Source organism: Chrysemys picta, chromosome 2, assembly GCF_011386835.1.
Source record: "Chrysemys picta bellii isolate R12L10 chromosome 2, ASM1138683v2, whole genome shotgun sequence".
Lineage (NCBI taxonomy): Eukaryota > Metazoa > Chordata > Testudines > Emydidae > Chrysemys > Chrysemys picta.
The window spans coordinates 95,695,905-95,715,189 of record NC_088792.1 but is presented as its reverse complement, the minus strand read 5'-3'; the positions used below and the strand labels follow the sequence as shown (position 1 = coordinate 95,715,189).

General features: G+C 50.3%; 1 protein-coding gene across 8 annotated transcripts in view; it reads left to right on the top strand.

Moving 5' to 3' along the window:
• The window catches only part of VPS41 (VPS41 subunit of HOPS complex), a 152,566-nt gene that overhangs the window by 121,960 nt on the left and 11,321 nt on the right, over nt 1-19,285 (top strand). For all 8 annotated transcript variants that reach the window (XM_024106434.3, XM_042844793.2, XM_024106435.3 and 5 more), the window contains one exon: nt 1,112-1,248. In XM_024106434.3, the coding sequence (XP_023962202.1) occupies nt 1,112-1,248 (137 nt within the window). The remainder of the gene's footprint in view (nt 1-1,111; nt 1,249-19,285) is intronic.

Below are 19,285 nucleotides of genomic sequence, written 5' to 3'. Positions count from 1 at the left end.
GTTTACAGCTCAGGTAGGTTACTGACAGAATGTCAACACAATAACATTTTTTATTAGAGAGCGGATTCAGGAGAAAATATATCATTGGGAATTTAAATCACTTGGGGAATCTTTAAAGCTACCTACAATATATGATTGTGTCCTCTTTTGGAATTTCTAAAGCCAAGGCTATAAAACTATCTTGATTAGGCACCCCTTTTCCCAGGCACTGAATGTCTTATGAGATTACTGTTGGGATGCAGAGCTTTTCACACTTGGCCACTAATTCAGATCAGTACCAGGTAACCAGAAATCATTACCATTTCTTAACCTGCAAGAGATGAGTTTCGTGTTCTCAAGTCCAATACTTGATGGGCAGAAAACCATCATCAAGCATGTTACTAATTACTGAGGAGAGAGAGATTTTCAAGATGAAATGTTCAGGAGTTAAACACCTGAGCAAGTGGGAAAAAAGGCCCCACATCACCTTGGAAATTCTACCAGCCCCCTTTGCCTGTGTACACAGCCACTCAAGTGGACCTGTACAATTCCTGGGCAGAGGGAAGATACTAGATCTTGAATTGCTCTCCTTCCCAGAGCTCCATCTGGGTAGCTGATTGGCCAAAAAGTAAAGGGGGTGGAGCAAAAGGCCCACCTCAGCACTGCATGAAACAGCATTTCACGCCTGTGGGAAAAGCCTACTTGAGGTTCAGAGAAGTGCTTGAAAAATATTTAATTCTTTATCCCATGCTTCCAAAGTAAACATGCATTGAAATTAACCTTCTGGTTCAATGTGTTCAGGTGCCCAAAACATTCAGCTATGGGCACACTATAATTTCAAATTTGTGTGTTATTTTTGTTGTCTTTTGAAGATTTGGCGAATTAAATACTCTGGGTTTCCTTTTCAGAGACTCAAAGACTTTTGTGTTAATCAGCCAATCACAGTATGTCCTCTTTCCTCACTCAAGAGAGATGTATGCAAGAAATATATGAATGTGACTTAACATTGCCTTTTAAGGAAAGAGCTGTCATAAAATCAGCAGAAGGCTATTGGCTGTTATCACAGCACTCTAGTATTGGGTGTTTTAATGGGGCTTCATCTTACAACTTTTTTACATCTTTTTTTATACAGCTTTTATTACTGGCTTGTTAAACAACATTGGTACCCACGTTGACCCTATTCTTCTGATTCACCGCATTAAGGAAGGCATGGAGATTCCTAATCTGAGAGATTCACTGGTGAAAATTCTCCAGGATTACAATTTGCAGGTAAATGCAGCTCACATGCTCTCTTTATCTCTACTTCCGCCTCAAAGGAACTGAAAAACCACTTTGTCACTGAACAGCCGGATATGGCCACAGACTAAATCAGACAATCATGACTTCTTATATTGAGATGCTTGGGTTGTGGCACTGCATTATTTTGACTCCGGCTATGTCTACACTGTGAAGTAGGGGTGTGATTCTCCTGCTCATGTACACATACTCGCGCTAGCTCTCATTGAGCTAGCGTGAGTATAAATAGCAGCGTAGCCACAGTCGCACTGGTAGCAGGAACAGAGGCATGCCTAGTAGAAACCCACTGGTTCCAAGTGGATTTCTATGTACTCTGCACGGCTCAGCCATTCCTCCACTGCCATTACCCCTGCTACCCTTTGGCTCCCTGTGGCCGCGGTTTGCTGTTCCCAGCCAATGGGAGCTGCGGGAAGTGGTGCCACTTCCCGCAGCTCCCATTGGCTGGGAACAGCAAACCACGGGCACTGGGAGCTGAGGGGCTCCGTGCCTGTGAACGCTCCAGGTAAACAAAAAGTCCCACCCCGCCAGCGACTTACCCTGACAGGCTGGGAGCCAAAGTTTTCCCATCCCTGAAATATAGGGTCGGCTTATGAAAGGGTCGTACAGTTTTTGCTATTTTTACCTATCCATTTTGGGGGGGTTGGCTTATAAACGTTCCTCCCAGATTTTCCCACCCTTCTTACCACTGGTTAGCTCCACCCATGGGAGTGATGTGTGCATGGTTATAAACAAGTCACAGGTGGCCTTTGTACTTTAAGGACAGTGATGGTGTACCTATCCTGAGCAGCCCTACATGATGTGTACTGAAAAGGTCAGTGGCCACTCACACTGTTGGTATCGTGGATGAAGATGAACTAGTGATAACTTATAGTGGGATTTATTTATTTAGTTAGTCCTAGCTTTAGAGGTTTAAATGAACTCTCCTACCTCATGATCACCACCACCAGCAGTGTTCAATCCTGTATTACCCATCTTTATACCTTTTTATGTAATAAACGCACAGTCAGATAGATATGTTAAAACATGTACTTATCTGCTAGTTAGTACTTTAGAGAGACAAGGTAAGTGAGATAATATCTTTACTGGACCAGCTTCTGTTGGTGAGAGAGACAAGCTTTCGAGCATACACAGAGCTGCTCTTCAGGTTCTTCCAGAAGTATTAAATTGAATAAAATGTAGGCTAAAGCCACAACTTGAAAGTTCTTATATTTTATATCTAACTCTTTAAATCTAACTCTTCACTGAGATGAATATTAAATCATAAATCAAGTAGGCCACTGACAACTGCATTTTAATTTATATAGCCATAAAATTGTGCATTCTATTAAGTGGGTCCACTCATGCATCAAAAGTGACAGGCCTACGAGCGGTGGTTTATCTAACAGAGAATAAATTGCTATTCTGCCGCCAGCATTTGAAATATAATTAAATCACAATCAGAACTCTGGCAGGCATACCAAATTGCACCAGGTTACATTGAAATTCTGATAATAAAGCAATAATTTACTATTTGTAATTCCTGGTTTGTTTGCAGCTGTTTTAAAACATTCAGTCCTTTTTGGAAAATAGATAGCAATAACAATCTTTAGTTTTAAAGACTGTATGAAGAATAATTTTGATAGCATGTCTTTAATAACTAATTTACACTTGTATCATAGAGGATTTCCCTGCTAATCAACCCACAGTCATTTATTGTATTGCAGCAACCCTTAAATTCTATTAGAATACCAATGTCAAGTATTTTTCTTTTGAATAAAGTATTTTATTGTGGTTAAAATCTTGTGTATACTGTAAATTCCCAGACCTACACTTGGTTTACGTACTTTATGTAAGTACGTAAGTACACCTACCTCGATATAACGCTGTCCTCGGGAGCCAAAAAGCTTACCGCATTATAGGTGAAACCGCGTTATAGCGAACTTGCTTTGATCTGCCGGAGTGCGCAGCCCCGCCCCCCCGGAGCACTGCTTTACCGCGTTATATCAGAATTCGTGTTATTTCGGGTCGCGTTATATCGGGGTAGAGGTGTATTCTAAAAGTACAAGAACATTTTTGTTATTAAAAATCCTCTGTTTAAAACTCAGGACATTCAAGTTTAAGGTTACTCTTTGAAGAACTTCAAACATTTTAAACTTTGGACCTGCACAGCTGATGAGTCCAAATAACCTTAGCTCTGCACCTGTAGCAAAGTCTCTTGACCCAAAATTCTCAAACTTCAATCTGTTTCTTCCCTACTAGAAATGATGGTGGAAGTTACAAGTGCCTAAATATAATTTAGGTGCATAACTTTAAACACTCATATCTGGAAATTTTGACATAAGTTTTGTGGACCTATCTTTAGAATGAACAGTGTTCTGATGTAGAAAAGACCAATAAAAATATTCTTCTTATTCAGTCACTTGTTGCACAGTTTAAGCATCTCTCTTTTTCCACATTGATAAAATAGGAGTCTCTTCAGCTTCAAGATGTAGTAATGTGGAATTTAGTTTACATTAATCACGGAAGTTAGCAAATGTTGCATATGCATCGTTGTGATAAATTTAAGATGGTATCTGATTTTAAAAAATAATTTTAATTCATATTCCCTTTTTTTTTGCTACAAGTATCAGAAGGATAGTGCAGAAGACATCCCTTACTCTAAGATCTTTTTTTGTTTATGTCAAATATATAACCAATTTTTTATTTAGTATTTTTAATAACTCTGACTACTCAGGTACTATGACCTTTTTTTCTTATGTCTATTGACTGAACCTAAGTTCTCTATCATGACTGGTTGAATACTGATTAAAAATCCATCTGGAAAATTTATGTTGGATGTTTTCTGTTTATTTCCATCCACCTCATTCTTATTTTGTCCTAAATACAATATAAATAAGCTGCTGGTTCTCAGAGTGACCACTAGAGGGCATATCACAACTTGTACAGCCTACCTGTGTCTATTGATAACAGTATCTACTGGTGTGTGTTTTGTTGTGACAGATCTTCTTTCTTCCTTGATTTCATTCAGAAATTTAAACTCATTTAGGCCCCAATTCAGGAAATAATTTAAGCATGTGCTTATTGATTTTCAGTATCTACTGGTGTGTGTTTTGTTGTGACAGATCTTCTTTCTTCCTTGATTTCATTCAGAAATTTAAACTCATTTAGGCCCCAATTCAGGAAATAATTTAAGCATGTGCTTATTGATTTTCATGGCATTTAATCATGCTCTTAAATTTAAGCACATAAGTGCTTTCCTGAACAGGGATGGACTTGAGGATATCTTTATGTATTTTGCTGAATCAGACCTTTATCAATTAAATGGAAGTCTGTGTGGCTGGTAATCAAATTATCTGATAGTATCTGCCCTAAGGCAGTGTAATGTGACCGAAACAGAGGATGAAATTTTCATTACTTTCAAAGGGCTTGGTTCATGAGGTTATTTATTAAATAAAGTGAAAGGTACTGTATCAGTTTCACATTTTTCTCCTTGTTTCATTCTCCTGATTTTTTTTTTCCTTTTTAATAATCTCATCCTTTTCTAGAAAAGAAGTTAGAGTTCCTGGGGTTTTTGCTATAGAGGAACAATCATTTTTTGTCTTCTAAGAGAATTTGATCCTGCTGCATTTATGGTTTCTTTGTAAATTTTCCCCCTATTTCACTGTTAATGAATGTAGCTCAATCTTGTCTAATGGGACCTACCTATAAGCCCTTTTCATCCTAATAATGGCACATGATTCTTTAAAAACATTCATTTTTTCCATTGCTTCTCTTTTCTGTACATACCGTAGTTATTGAATTATCCTGTTTGTCTTTAAACTCCTTGAATCTATGTCAGTGGAATTTTGAGCACTGACATAGAACCTCTTTGCACTGTGATTTTTTTCTTGCCCGTTTTATTGAATTATTAGCAGAATAAGGTCTGACAGTGAGTCTTCTACAGGTTTTCCATAGCCATAAATGTGTCTACCAGTGCATCTATTCTACAGCTTCTCTTTCTCAACATTTATATACTGCCTACATTTTTAGGTACCAAATAGTTTGATTTTTTTCTTCTGATTTAATTTGTTTTACTCATTTCTATTACATAAGCAAACCCTCCTTGAAAGTCCTGTTTTCAATAATTGCTTCTGGCAAGGAGAATGGACTTACATATAGTGGTTTAGACCTCCTAAGGCTTTGTCATTCACACACCTGAAATATAAGTGATGAATCCTTAGATGGTAGCTTGAAGACTTGTAACATTTTAAAAGGGGAACGCTCCTATTCTGCAAAATTGTTTCATCCAGCTGTTCTGTCAAAAAAGCCTCCAGACATTTTTTAAAAGTTTAAGCCACTGCTCTATGGTTTAAGTGGAATTTGTCTTTCACTGTGGTCCTTTTTGGAGGAAGAGGGGGGAGAAACCCATAGGGTCAGAATCAGATGTCTCCTGAGAAATAAAGCAGGTATTAAAAAGTTAGAGGTTACTATTTTAAACTTTTTATACAGTGTAGAACTGAATTCACTTCATTGTGCTTTGAGGTTGTATGATTTAATAGTTTGAAGTACTGGAGAATATGACTGTCACCCACTGGCATGCCCAATTTAAAATGTTTAAAGATTTGTCTATGAATTTATAAAATGTATTTCAGATGTATAATTTGCTAATTTTTGGAAGGTCCTACATAATTCATTTGCACCTGAGAGTGTGCGATTTCAGTTTTTGGAAACTGTTCACTTAGCTGTAATTCACTCTGCTATGATATATTCTTTCAATTAGTTATACAGCTCAGTGTTCCACATTAGTTTATTCACTCTTTCTTATAGTACAGATAATCAGAAGAAATGGTGCAATCATTCTCTTCTTACAGCGCATTTTGTTTGTAGGATTGTCAAACTAAAAACTGTGACTGAGAGTGCTGTTTGAAAACTGGTTTCATGGAAATTAATTATTCTTCTTCGAGTGCTTGCTCATATCGATTCCAATTAGGTGTGTGCGCGCCGCGTGCACGATCGTCGGAAGATTTTCTACCCTAGCAACACCGGCGGGTCGGCTGTGGAGCCCCCTAGAGTGGCGCCTTCATGGCGCTGAATATATACCCCAGCCGACCCGGCGCCCCCTCAGTTCCTTCTTACCGCCCCTGACGGTCGTTGGAACTGTGGAGCGCGGCATAGCTGTTCTCCACTCTCCCTAGCTTAGTTAGTTATTCGCAGTTATAGTTATAGTTATAGTTATAGTGTTTATAGTTAAATAGTTTTTAAAAGTTGTTCTAGTTGTTATAGTAGTTCAGGGGATTAAGGGGGTCGTCTCCCCCTTTCTCCCCCGGCCGCGGGGCCGGGCTCATGCCCAACGCTCCCGGCTTCAAGCAGTGCGCCTCCTGCGCTAAGCCTATGCCCACGAGCGACCCGCACGACTCCTGTTTGAAGTGCCTGGGAGAGTCCCATCAAACAGATAAGTGCAAGATCTGTAAGGCCTTCAGACCAAGGACCAAGAAGGAGCGGGACTTTCGGCTCCGGCAACTCCTGATGGAGGCGGCACTTAGTCCGGACGCTCCATCTACAAGTCAGGCCCCGGCACCTAGCGCCTCGGTGCGCAGTGCCCCGGCGGCACCGGCCATGCCGACCACGCGAGTGGCGTCGGACAAGCCTCCCCGGCACCGGACCTCGTCGGCACCGCAAGCACAGCAAGTGCCTCGGCGCCGGTCATTATCCCCGGGGCATAAAAAAGCCCATAAGACGGGGACCTCCGTGCCGAAGACGCCGGCTCCCCCAGTGCCGGGGGTAGAGCCGCGTCCGCCGGTGGAGCACCGGAAACAGGTGCCTCCAGCACCGTCGACTCCGGCGCCGAGGCCGTTGAGTCCGGTGCAGATAGCGTCTCCACCGAGACCGGCGGTGATACAGTGCCTCCCGTCGACTCCAGAGACCTTCGCGGCGGCGAGAGACTTAATAGCTCTCACGGAGCCGGCACCGCCTCAACCACCGGCACCGACGGCACCGTTGACTCGCCCGGTCCAGTCGAGGGGGAAACCTGCCTTGATGCGCCCTCCATCGCAAGGGCTGGAACCTCGGCACCGGTCCAGGTCCCGAAGCAGGTCCCCACGCCGCTCGCAGTCCCGGCGCCGAATATCACCTCGGCACCGGTCGTACTCGCGGCCAAGATCTTCGTCGCGGCACCGCTCTACGTCTCGGCACCGCTATGATCGTCGGCACCGATCAACGTCGAGACGTAGTTCTCGGCACCGCTACGGTCGACGCTCGACGTCGAGAGGCCGCTCCCGGCACCGGGCATACTCCAGGTCCTCGTCGAGGTCCAGATCCGGCTCCCGGCACCGACGAGGTCATCGGCACCGATCGCGGTCCCGGCACCGTTCGCCGGCACCGCGTAGAGATAGATCATCTCCGGACCGGCACCGTGCGGCACCGCAGCCCACGGGAATCGTTTCGACTCTCTCGGCACCGCCATGGCCATCGAGATCGGTGTCTCACTCCTCGGAGGACCTATCGAGATCGGCATACCCCCCTCAAGAGCAAGCCGAGGAACAGGACTTGGGCCATTGGCAGGAGATAACAGAGGACCATTCTCATGGCCCATCTCACTGGTCGTTTTGGACCCCGTGGGCGTACCATCAGGCGCAAGGGGCTCCAATAGCTTCGACCTCTCGCTCGGGCCACTCCGTTAGAAGGGCCCCGGAGTCCACCATCTCTTGGCCTCCGCCAGGGGGCATGGAGGCTTCCGTGTCCGCACCACCTGACGCCCTGGACCCAAGCGCAGGTGATGCTCCGGCCCAGGAGCAGGGAGACCAGGACCCTCCCTTGGATCCTGTACCACCGGAGGCATCTTCCTCTTCCTCTCCGGATGAGGCAGTGGCGGGCACATCGTGCACAGGTCCACCTCCAATAGATCTTCGGGCTCACCAGGATCTCCTGCGTAGGATGGCCCGTAATATGGACCTGCAGGCGGAGGAGATAGTGGAGGTGCAGGACCCCATCGTGAATATCCTCGGAGCGGATGCCCCATCGAGGGTGGCGTTACCCCTGATCCGCACGATACAAGCCAATGCAACTACGATATGGCAAACTCCTGCCTCTGTCCCACCCACAGCGAGAGGGGTGGAAAGGAAATACTTTGTTCCGTCCAAAGACTACGGGTACTTGTATACCCACCCCCAGCCGTGTTCACTGGTGGTGGCATCAGTGAACGCAAGGGAGCGCCACGGTCAGCAGGCCGCAGCGCCCAAATCGAAGGAGGCGAAGCGCCTCGATTTGTTTGGCCGTAAAGTTTACTCAGCCGGAGGGCTGCAACTTAGAGCGGCTAACCAGCAGGCGCTCCTGAGCCGCTACAACTTTAACTCCTGGAACTCTATGGGGAAGTTCAAGGAGTTGGTTCCCCAAGAGTCCAGGGAGGAGTTTGGAGCCCTGGTAGAGGAGGGTAAGAAGGTGGCTCGGACCTCCTTACAGGCCTCCTTAGACGTAGCGGACTCTGCTGCGAGAACCCTGGCCTCAGGTATCGCTATGCGGAGGATCTCCTGGCTCCAGGTTTCGGGTCTGCCTCAGGAACTGCAGCAAACCCTGCAGGATCTGCCCTTCGAAGGACAAGGGTTGTTTTCAGAAAAGACGGACTCTCGCCTGCAGAGCCTCAAGGACTCCAGGACAATCATGCGTTCCCTGGGGATGCATGTTGTGGGCACTTAGCGCAGGCCATTTAGGCCGCAGCCTCAGCGCTTCTACCCCCCCCCGCCTCGTCAGAGACAGGACTCGGCCCGGAGGCGAGGGCGAGGTGGTAGACGAAGGTGGACCGGCCCTCAACCCGGTCAGAACCAGGGGCCACCTAGACCACCTTCAGGCCCCAGGCAGAACTTTTGAAGGTGCGGTCGAGGACGGCGCCCCAGTCATCCCCCAGGATCCAGCCCCCTCCTTTCGGGATCGCCTTTCCCATTTCCACCGTGCCTGGTCCCTTATAACTTCGGACCGTTGGGTCCTTCGCACGGTGGACAGGGGATATGCTATCCAGTTTTCTTCAATCCCCCCCTCCTCCCCCCCTTCCCCGTCCCTCTTCAGGGACCCTTCTCACGAGCAACTTCTTATACACGAAGTTTCCACGCTCCTTGCTATGGGGGCCATAGAGGAGGTTCCAGTGGAGTTAAGGGGCAGGGGATTCTATTCCCGTTACTTCCTCATTCCCAAGTCCAAAGGAGGTCTGCGACCCATCTTGGACTTGCGCGGACTCAACAAATTCGTAGTAAAGTTGAAGTTCCGCATGGTCTCTTTGGGGACCATTATCCCTTCCCTCGATCCTGGAGACTGGTTCGCCGCCCTCGACATGAAAGATGCATACTTTCACATCGCAATTTACCCGCCTCACAGACGCTTCCTGCGGTTCGTGGTAAGCAAGGTGCACTACCAATTTGCAGTCCTTCCCTTCGGCCTATCCTCGGCCCCGAGGGTGTTCACGAAATGTATGGCTGTCGTGGCAGCGTACCTTCGTCGGCAAGGGATACAGGTGTTCCCGTACCTAGACGACTGGCTGGTACGCGGTCGCACCAGAGAGCAAGTTCGAGCGCACGTCCACATGATAGTGCACACATTCAACGAGTTGGGCATCCTACTCAACAAGGACAAATCCACTCTAGAACCTACCCAGAGAATAGAATTCATCGGCGCAGTCCTAGACTCCAGACGTGCACAAGCCATCCTGCCAGACAACCGCTTTGGCACCATCACGAGCCTCATTCAAGGGCTCAAGGCCTTCCCAACTACCACGGTGAGGTCGTGCCTTACCCTGCTGGGTCACATGGCTTCCTGCACGTACGTAACCAGGCATGCCAGACTTCGGCTTCGCCCACTTCAAACCTGGGTGTCATCAATATACCGCCCACATCGGGACAGCCTGAACATGGTGGTCACGGTCCCGAACTCGGTCCTGACCTCCCTCACCTGGTGGCTAGATCGCAATGTGGTTTGTGAGGGGATGCCATTTCACGCCCCACAACCCTCTCTGCACCTAGTCACGGACGCTTCATCTCTGGGTTGGGGCGCCCATCTCGACGAACACTATACCCAGGGCCTATGGACTGCATCCCAGCTAGCCCTGCACATCAATGTTCGGGAACTGATGGCGGTGCGCCTGGCGTGCCAGGCATTTCTCAACCTCCTACGTGGCCGATGTGTGTTAGTTCTCATCGACAACACCACGGCCATGTTTTATATCAACAAGCAAGGAGGAGCACGTTCGTCAATTCTATGCCAAGAGGCCATTCGCCTGTGGGACTTCTGCATCGCCCACTCAATCCATCTCACGGCATCGTTCCTCCCTGGAGTCCAGAACACTTTAGCGGACCGACTCAGCAGGTCCTTCCAGACGCACGAGTGGTCTATCCGTCCGGACATCATACATTCCGTCTTCCAGAAGTGGGGGTTTCCCCAGATAGACCTGTTTGCATCTCAAGACAACAGGAAGTGCCACGTGTTCTGCTCCCTGCAAGGTCGAGCTCCGGGCTCCCTCTCGGATGCGTTTCTCCTTCCCTGGAAAGACCACCTGTTTTATGCCTTCCCTCCGTTTCCTCTGGTCCACAAGGTACTGCTCAAATTGCGCAGAGACCAGGCACAGGTGATTCTGATCGCCCCAGCGTGGCCGAGACAACATTGGTACACCATGCTGTTGGAGCTCTCGGTTCAGACACCGATCCCGCTTCCATTATGCCCGGATCTCATCTCTCAGGACCACGGCCGCCTGCGTCACCCCGACCTGCAATCACTCCACCTCACGGCGTGGCTGCTCCATGGTTCACCCAGGCAGAGCAGCAGTGCTCGCACTCTGTCCAACAGATTCTGCTGAGCAGTAGGAAGCCCTCAACACGGACCACATACTTGGCCAAGTGGAAGCGGTTCTCCTGTTGGTGCGAACTACGAGCCACGTCCCCGTTACAGGCACCTATTCCTCTCATATTGGAATATCTCCTCTCCCTAAAACAGCAAGGGTTGGCGATATCTTCAATTAGAGTTCACCTGGCCGCTATATCGGCTTTTCACCCAGGGGAACTCGCGTCCTCGGTATTCTCTAACCCGATGGTCGTTAGATTCCTCAAGGGCTAGACCGGATGTACCCACAGCAACGTCAGCCCGTTCCGACGTGGGACCTCAACCTGGTTCTCTCCAAGCTCACAGGTCCTCCATTCGAGCCACTGGCCACCTGTTCACTTCTGTACCTATCCTGGAAGACAGCCTTCCTCGTAGCCATCACCTCAGCAAGGCGCGTTTCTGAACTCAGGGCGCTTACATCTGAGCCCCCTTACACAGTTTTTCATAAGGATAAAGTGCAGCTTCGTCCACATCCTGCCTTTCTCCCTAAGGTGGTTTCTCCTTTTCATATCAACCAGGATATATTTCTCCCGGTCTTTCATCCTAAACCACATGCCACTCGCCAGGATTAACGTTTGCATTCCCTGGACGTACGCAGGGCCCTGGCCTTCTATATTGACCGCACAAAGCACTTTAGAAAGACGACGCAACTCTTCGTTGCAGTGGCCGACCGAATGAAAGGCTCACCGGTCTCCTCACAACGCCTATCCTCCTGGATTACGTCTTGCATCCGGACTTGCTAGGACCTGGCAGGTGTCTCAGCACCGCACCTTACCGCTCACTCCACGAGGGCCCAGGCTTCCTCGACGGCTTTCCTGGCACAAGTTCCGATCCAGGACATTTGTAGAGCAGCGGTTTGGTCATCAGTCCACACATTTACAGCTCACTATGCACTAGTGCAGCAGTCCAGAGACGATGCTGCTTTCGGATCAGCGGTTTTGCACACAGCAATGTCTCACTCCGACCCCACCACCTAAGTTGGGCTTGGGAGTCACCTAATTGGAATCGATATGAGCAAGCACTCGAAGAAGAAAAGACGGTTACTCACCGTTGTAACTGTTGTTCTTCGAGATGTGTTGCTCATATCCATTCCAAACCCGCCCCCCGTCCCCACTGTCGGAGTAGCCGGCAAGAAGGAACTGAGGGGGCGCCGGGTCGGCTGGGGTATATATTCAGCGCCATGAAGGCGCCACTCTAGGGGGCTCCACAGCCGACCCGCCGGTGTTGCTAGGGTAGAAAATCTTCCGACGATCGTGCACGCGGTGCGCACACACCTAATTGGAATGGATATGAGCAACACATCTCGAAGAACAACAGTTACAACGGTGAGTAACCGTCTTTTTCAAACCATCCAGAAAAATGGGAACTTGCGACTTATTCAGGGTTGTTAAATTTGCATAAACATGCTTCATGTTGTGGAAATTCAAATGTCCTTTTCCTTGGTTTTGCATCGTTAGGGACTGTATAATAATACTGTACATAATTCGGCACCATTGATTTCAGGCTTGCATTTTACAATATTGCTGAACAATAACGTCCATCTAATGAAGTGCATTAGAGAAATGCAGAAGGACTGAGACTTTCACTAACAAGAAATGAAAGCTAAAGTTTTGATTGATTTTCTTGGCACCCAAAGCTTCTGTATAAATAACTCGTAGTGTGAAATACATTTGAACAAAAATAAACTTTGAAGGATCTTAGTTGTCAGTGTTTGGAAATGTTTATTACATGTAATGTGTTCCCAAGCGTCTTTTCTTGGAGGATGTAGAAGGAATCATAGTAACATGATTGGTTCCCTTTTTCTCTTTCCATTTTTAGGTGTGTTTTGTTTGTTTGTGTAAGTAGAGATACAAATTGGCTGGGGTGAGGGATTTAAACTGGCAAGGAAGTTGCCCCAGGGAGGAGAAAGACAAGGATCTTGGGAGAGGAGTAATGAACGTGGGTGTAGGATGGAGGATATAAGTGATTGGGAGTGGTGGGGCACTGTAGGAAAATGCCTGCCCATCCTCCTTTTGTGGGGGTGAGAAATGAGGTGTAGGAGGAGCAAGGGAGCTAGGGGGAAGGGTACAGCTCTTATGGTAGTGTATTTTAAAAGAATTCTGCTGTCTATGGGAAGACAACAAAATCTTACTTGGTGATTAAAAAGGTGCCCCATGATGCAGCTTCTAGTAGTTTTCTGGGGGCATGAAGACATCTTGGGATGATCTTGGGGCCATGAGAAGGTTTGACTTCTGCTGTCACTTATAAAAGGCAGAGGACTGAGAGAGCCAGCAGTAGACAATGTGCAGCTCTCCATTTGGTGTGGGTAATTGCTCTTGGTTGAGAAGTGTTGGCTGTCTAAGTCAGAGCATGCCTGGAGCTTCCAGATTTAAAATGGGGCCATCAGTATTTTCAATAGGATTTATTATCCCTTCTCAGCAAACTCTTCCTTCTTCTGGAAGTGAGGAGCCTTTGTCTTGGTAACATACTAACTTGAGTCTTCAAATTTAGAGCAGAAGTGTAAATTCTTCCACTGATTGTCCATATGGAGCACATGCACCCCAATCATACAAGATTGGGGTTTTTTGGCTAGTTGTGTCTGCTGGGGCTATGCCTGCACCTTAGATATCCTTGTTTCCTCCCCATCCCCAGCAAATGCCTAAGGGGCCAAGCAGGCCCAACTATCCTTCTTACCGCCTGTGGAAATGAGACTGAACTCCTCAGTGTCCACCTTTTCTCTGCACACTGTGTGCCAGTGTGTGTTAATTAGAATCACAATTACTGACCTACAAAGCTAAATAGAAGAGGTTCTCTATTTCAGCATCTCAATACCAGCTTTTGGACTATTTGTTAGCCCTGAAACAAATCTGGGCTTTCCAGCAGCTCCGTAAGGGTACATTTAGTAGCAATATCTGCATATCACCCTCCAGGGCCATACTGTTTTTTCCCACGCTGCAGGTCTAGATTCCCTAAGGACATCATTCATGTTTTTCCTTCCGAGTGGGAGGCCCTTCCCCCTTCGGGAACCTCAGTATAGTACTAGCAAGGCGATGGGTCCTCCTTTTGAGCCTTTAGCAACCTGTTCCTTATACTACCTGTCTATGAAGGCTGTTGTTAATAACTATTACATCTGCTTGACGGGTAGGGAAGATAACCGGTACTCCTTATACAGTTTCATAAGGACAGGGTCGCTCTCAGACCTCACCTCAAGTTTCTGCCCAAGGTCGTGTCAGAATTCCATATAAACCAATCCATTCAACTCCCATTTTGTTTCCTAAGCCTCATTCCACCGCAGGGGAAGCTAAACTTCACACACTCAACGTAGTAAGGGCATTGTTGTCTTACATCAACAGGATAAAATCATTCAGGAATACACCCAGGTTGTTGATGGCCTTGCTCAACCCTCTATGCCCTTGGAGGAGGGTGGGGAGCAAGGACATGCAGGGTGCAGTCATGGCTCCAGCTGACACCTCTGACCAAATGAAACTGACCTTGTGCTCATGGGAAGTGTGCGCATCAAGAAGGGAATCCATGTGGACTGTGGTGGGGCGATTGCCCACACTCAGAGAGGGTAGGCTGCAGCAGGTCTAGGCGCCTGCGCAGCCGCCCAACCAATCAGGAGAGGGCTTACTGGGAGCCAATCAGAGTGCAGATTGGAGCCAGCCAATCAGAGCCCGGCGTAGCCATATAAAAGGCTGCCCAGAGCAGGAGCAGTCAGTCTGTCCCAGGCCTTCAGAGGGGAAGGTCTGTCTCCAGAGCTGGGAGGCCAGCACCACGGACAGCGCAGTGCAGGCCAGCCTGAGCGAGTGGGAGAAGGCCCTACTCCATAGCCTGCTAGGCGGCAGGCCTGGGAGGAGGAGGCCTAGCGTAGCGAAGGGCTGTTGGGGAAGCGGTCCAGAGGGATAGTCAGAGGAGGAAGGAGAAGGAAGACAGTGAGACTGTCACACGTGGTGGAGAATGCGGGCATAGCGGTCCGCCCCTGATACGAGGGGCCAGCGCCAAGACTGCGGACTATTGCCCAGAACAGTGTCTTGCGCAGACAGACGGTCGACCCAGATTGTGGGTACCGACCCGGACCCACCAAAGGGGTCCAGAGTGAGGGGATTGAACCGGGAGTAACCCGCTGAACCCCAACATGGAGGCTGAGAAGTTATTAAAATGGCTGCTAGAGAAGCAGCAAGAGCAGTCGGCCCAGCAGCACCAGCAGCAGATGCAAATGCTGCAGCAGATGACCACTCAGCAGCAGCTGCTGATGACTCAGCACCAAGAGAATCAGCAGCAGCTCCTCCGAGAGTTGGCCACCCAGCAGCGGGTGCAGCAGGAACATTTGGTGCAACAGATGGCCGCACTGTTACGGCCGGCAGGAGGCACCCCTGCCGCCCCCATGGGAACCGGACTGGGGGATACCCCAGGGGCCCCACCGATACGCCTCACCAAGATGGGGCCCGAGGATGACCCAGAGGCCTATCTGGTCACATTTGAACGGGTGGCGACTGCTGCCCGGTGGCCCTCAGAACATTGGGCCACGTTATTAGCCCCTTATTTGACGGGGCAGGCTCAGGCCGCATATCGGAGCCTCGACCCCCGGGAAGCACTCGAGTACGCCCGAGTCAAGGCGGCCATCCTAGACCATACCGGCATTAGCCCAGAGACCTACCGACAGCGTCTCCGTAAAGAACAATATCCTCCGGGGGCCCGACCCCGCGCTGTGGCCCAACGCATCCGGGACCACTGCTGGAGATGGTTGGACCCAGAGGGCCTGACGGGACCCCAGGTGGCGGAGCTGGTAGCCTTAGAGCAGTTCACCCAGATCCTACCCCCGGGAGGGAGGGCCTGGGTGCGACGGCATCGACCGGCCACCCTCTCCGCAGCAGTGGCCTTGATGGAGGACTACTTATCCGCCGAGGGGGCAGAGGCACCACCCCGAGCAGCCGAGAGCCTTGGTCGCAAGGGCGGGGCAGAGAAGGGGAACCCTCGTGGGACGGGAGCCTCTGGACCACTGACAGGCAACAGCCATCGGCACCCGAGATCTTCCAACCCTGAACCCCGACCCAAGTTATTGCCGGTGGCGACTCGAAGGGAGCGACAGCCCCTGGAGCGAACAGGCCCCCCCGGAGGAGGCCCAAGCCCGGCCGAAACCCGAGAGAGGTGCTGGGGCTGCGGTCAAGAGGGACATTTCCGGCGAGATTGCCCTTTTTTGTACTGCAGCTACGGGCAGGCCTGGATGGCCGGACAACGGGCACGGCAGAAAGGGGTAAGAAAATTGATAGTCCCAGTCCAGGTTGAAGGGAATCCCACCAATGCCCTCGTAGATTCGGGGTGTAGTCAGACCCTCATACGAGAGGGGCTGGTCCCGAACCTCAATCTTTCGGGGCCCCCGATCTACCTGCAGTGTGTACATGGAGACATCCGCCAGTATCCCACAGCCTGGGTCAAGATGGGAGTAGGCGGCCGAGAGGAGGGTCTCCGAGTAGGAGTGGCCCCTAGGCTGGCCTACCCGGTGGTGTTGGGGCGAGATTGGCCCGGCTTCGGAGAGGTCCTCCTAAGATATCAGCCACCCAAGCCCCGACCGGACAGGACTATAGCACCGGGAACGGGGCTGCTTGGGAGCAGGCTAAGGGATGACCCCGGCGAGGGGACCTCCTCGACGGCGGAGACCCCTGCGAGTTGTCCGGGAGACAGACCCCGTTCGGTGGAGGACGCCCGGGTAGAGTTAGAGCGCGACGGGGACTTCTTACGTGAGCAACGGGAAGACCCAACCTTAAGCCGAGCCTGGGAGCAAGCCACCAACCCGGTCATTGAGGGGGACGGGACGCAACGGATTCCGCAGGGCCCCCGCTTTGAGGTATGGCAGGATCGCCTGTACCGAATAGCGCAGGAACCCCAGACCCGGGAGACGTTCCGTCAGCTGTTGGTCCCCCGGAGACTGCGAGCCGGTCTCCTCCACTTAGCCCACGCGAACCCTTGGGCTGGACACCTCGGACGCGAGAAGACCCTACAGAGGGTGGCCCGCCGGTTTTTCTGGCCAGGCATCCACCGGGAAGTGGCAGACTTTTGCGCCTCGTGCCCAGAATGCCAGCAAGCCGGACCGAAAGGGGTAGCTCCTGCACCCCTGGTACCCATGCCAGTCGTGGGGGTACCCTTTGAACGGATCGGGATGGACCTCGTCGGCCCCCTTGAGCGAAGCAAGACAGGGAACCGCTTTATACTAGTAGTCGTGGACTACGCCACACGCTATCCCGAAGCCGTTCCCCTAAAGACAGCGACGGCACCGACCATTGCGGGTGAACTGGTAAAGATTTTCGCCCGGGTGGGGATACCCGGTGAAATATTGACAGACCAGGGCACCAATGTGTCCTCCAAGTTAATAGCTGAGCTATGTCGCCTCCTCCATATCCGGACCCTCCGGACATCGGTGTACCACCCGCAGACCGATGGCTTGGTAGAGCGATTCAACGGTACACTAAAAGCCATGTTGCGGAAGTTTGTGGAGGAGGACCCCTCACATTGGGACACCTTGTTGCCGGCCCTGTTGTTCGCAATAAGAGAGGTACCACAGGCCTCGACGGGGTTCTCGCCCTTCGAGCTCCTATACGGCAGGCAGCCCAGAGGAATACTGGACCTCCTGAAGGAGGAGTGGGAAGCACAGGAAACACGGGTCCTTGGGACCACACAATACGTGCTACAGCTCCGGGAGCGACTCCAAACGTTAGGGGCCTTCGCCCGTGAAAACCTGGAACGGGCCCAGGCAGGTCAGGAGCGCCTCTATAACCGAAGGGCTAGAGGGAGGAAGTTCGCCCCAGGCGATAGGGTGTTGCTGTTACTGCCCTCTTCCGAGTCGAAGCTCCTGGCCAAATGGCAGGGTCCCTACGAAGTGATCCGACGAGTGGGACCAGTCGATTACGAGGTCAGACTACCTGGTCGACGCAAAGAGACCCGTATTTACCATATTAATCTCCTAAAGGCCTGGAAGACCCGGGAAGCCATGTTCATCGGCCCGTCCACCCCAGAGTCAGAACTTGGACCCCTAGCAGGAGATCTTCCCGACCCCGGACCGGCTGTGGTGGGGTCAGGCCTCAACCCCAGACAGAGAGGACAACTGCAACAGATGGTGGAGAAGTTCTCAGATGTATTATCGGCCCGCCCAGGCCGGACGACCCTAATGAGTCATCATATTGCCACAGACCCCGGGAAGAGAGTGACGGACAACCATCGACCGTTACCCAAGAAAATGTGGGATACCGTCCGGCGGGAGGTGGAGACTATGTTGGAGATGGGAGTGGTAGAAGAATCGACGAGTGAGTGGCGAAGCCCTATCGTCTTAGTACCGAAACCAGATGGGGCGACCCGGTTTTGCATCGACTTCAGAAAGGTCAACGCTATCTCTCGTTTTGATGCCTATCCAATGCCGAGAGTGGATGAACTGTTAGAGCGCCTCGGGGGAGCCAAGTACCTGTCAACTTTAGATTTAACTAAAGGATATTGGCAGATCCCACTGACGCCAAACTCCCGAGCGAAGACGGCCTTCCCTACGCCCTTCGGCCTCTTCCAGTTCGTAACCATGCCGTTCGGCTTGCACGGAGCAGCAGCCACGTTCCAACGTCTGATGAACAAGGTCCTCCAGCCCCACGACCAATACGCGGCGGCGTACATCGACGATATCGTGGTTTATAGCCTTGACTGGGAGAGCCATTTACACCACCTGGCAGCAGTGCTACAAGCCCTCAGAGCGGCCGGCCTGACAGCTAACCCGGCGAAATGTCACTTAGGCCAAGAAGAAGTGACCTACCTGGGATACACAGTAGGAGGGGGGAAACTAACACCCCTGATTAGCAAGGTACAAGCCCTCAGAGATGTACCCACCCCCACGACGAAGAAACAAGTGCGTCAGTTCTTGGGATTAGCTGGGTACTATCGTCGTTTCGTACCAGACTTTGCATCTATAGCCGCCCCCCTGTCAGACCTAACAAAGAACTCCCAGCCTCGACAGGTACAGTGGACTACGCAGTGCGAGCGAGCCTTTAACACGCTCAAGGAACGGCTCACTCAAGAACCAGTACTACGGCACCCCGACTTCACGAAGGAGTTTATTCTACAAACAGACGCTTCAGAAGTTGGCCTAGGTGCAGTACTCTCCCAGGAAGTAGACGGGGAGGAACACCCAGTACTGTATTTGAGTCGGAAGCTGTTCCCCCGAGAAAGACACTTCTCAACA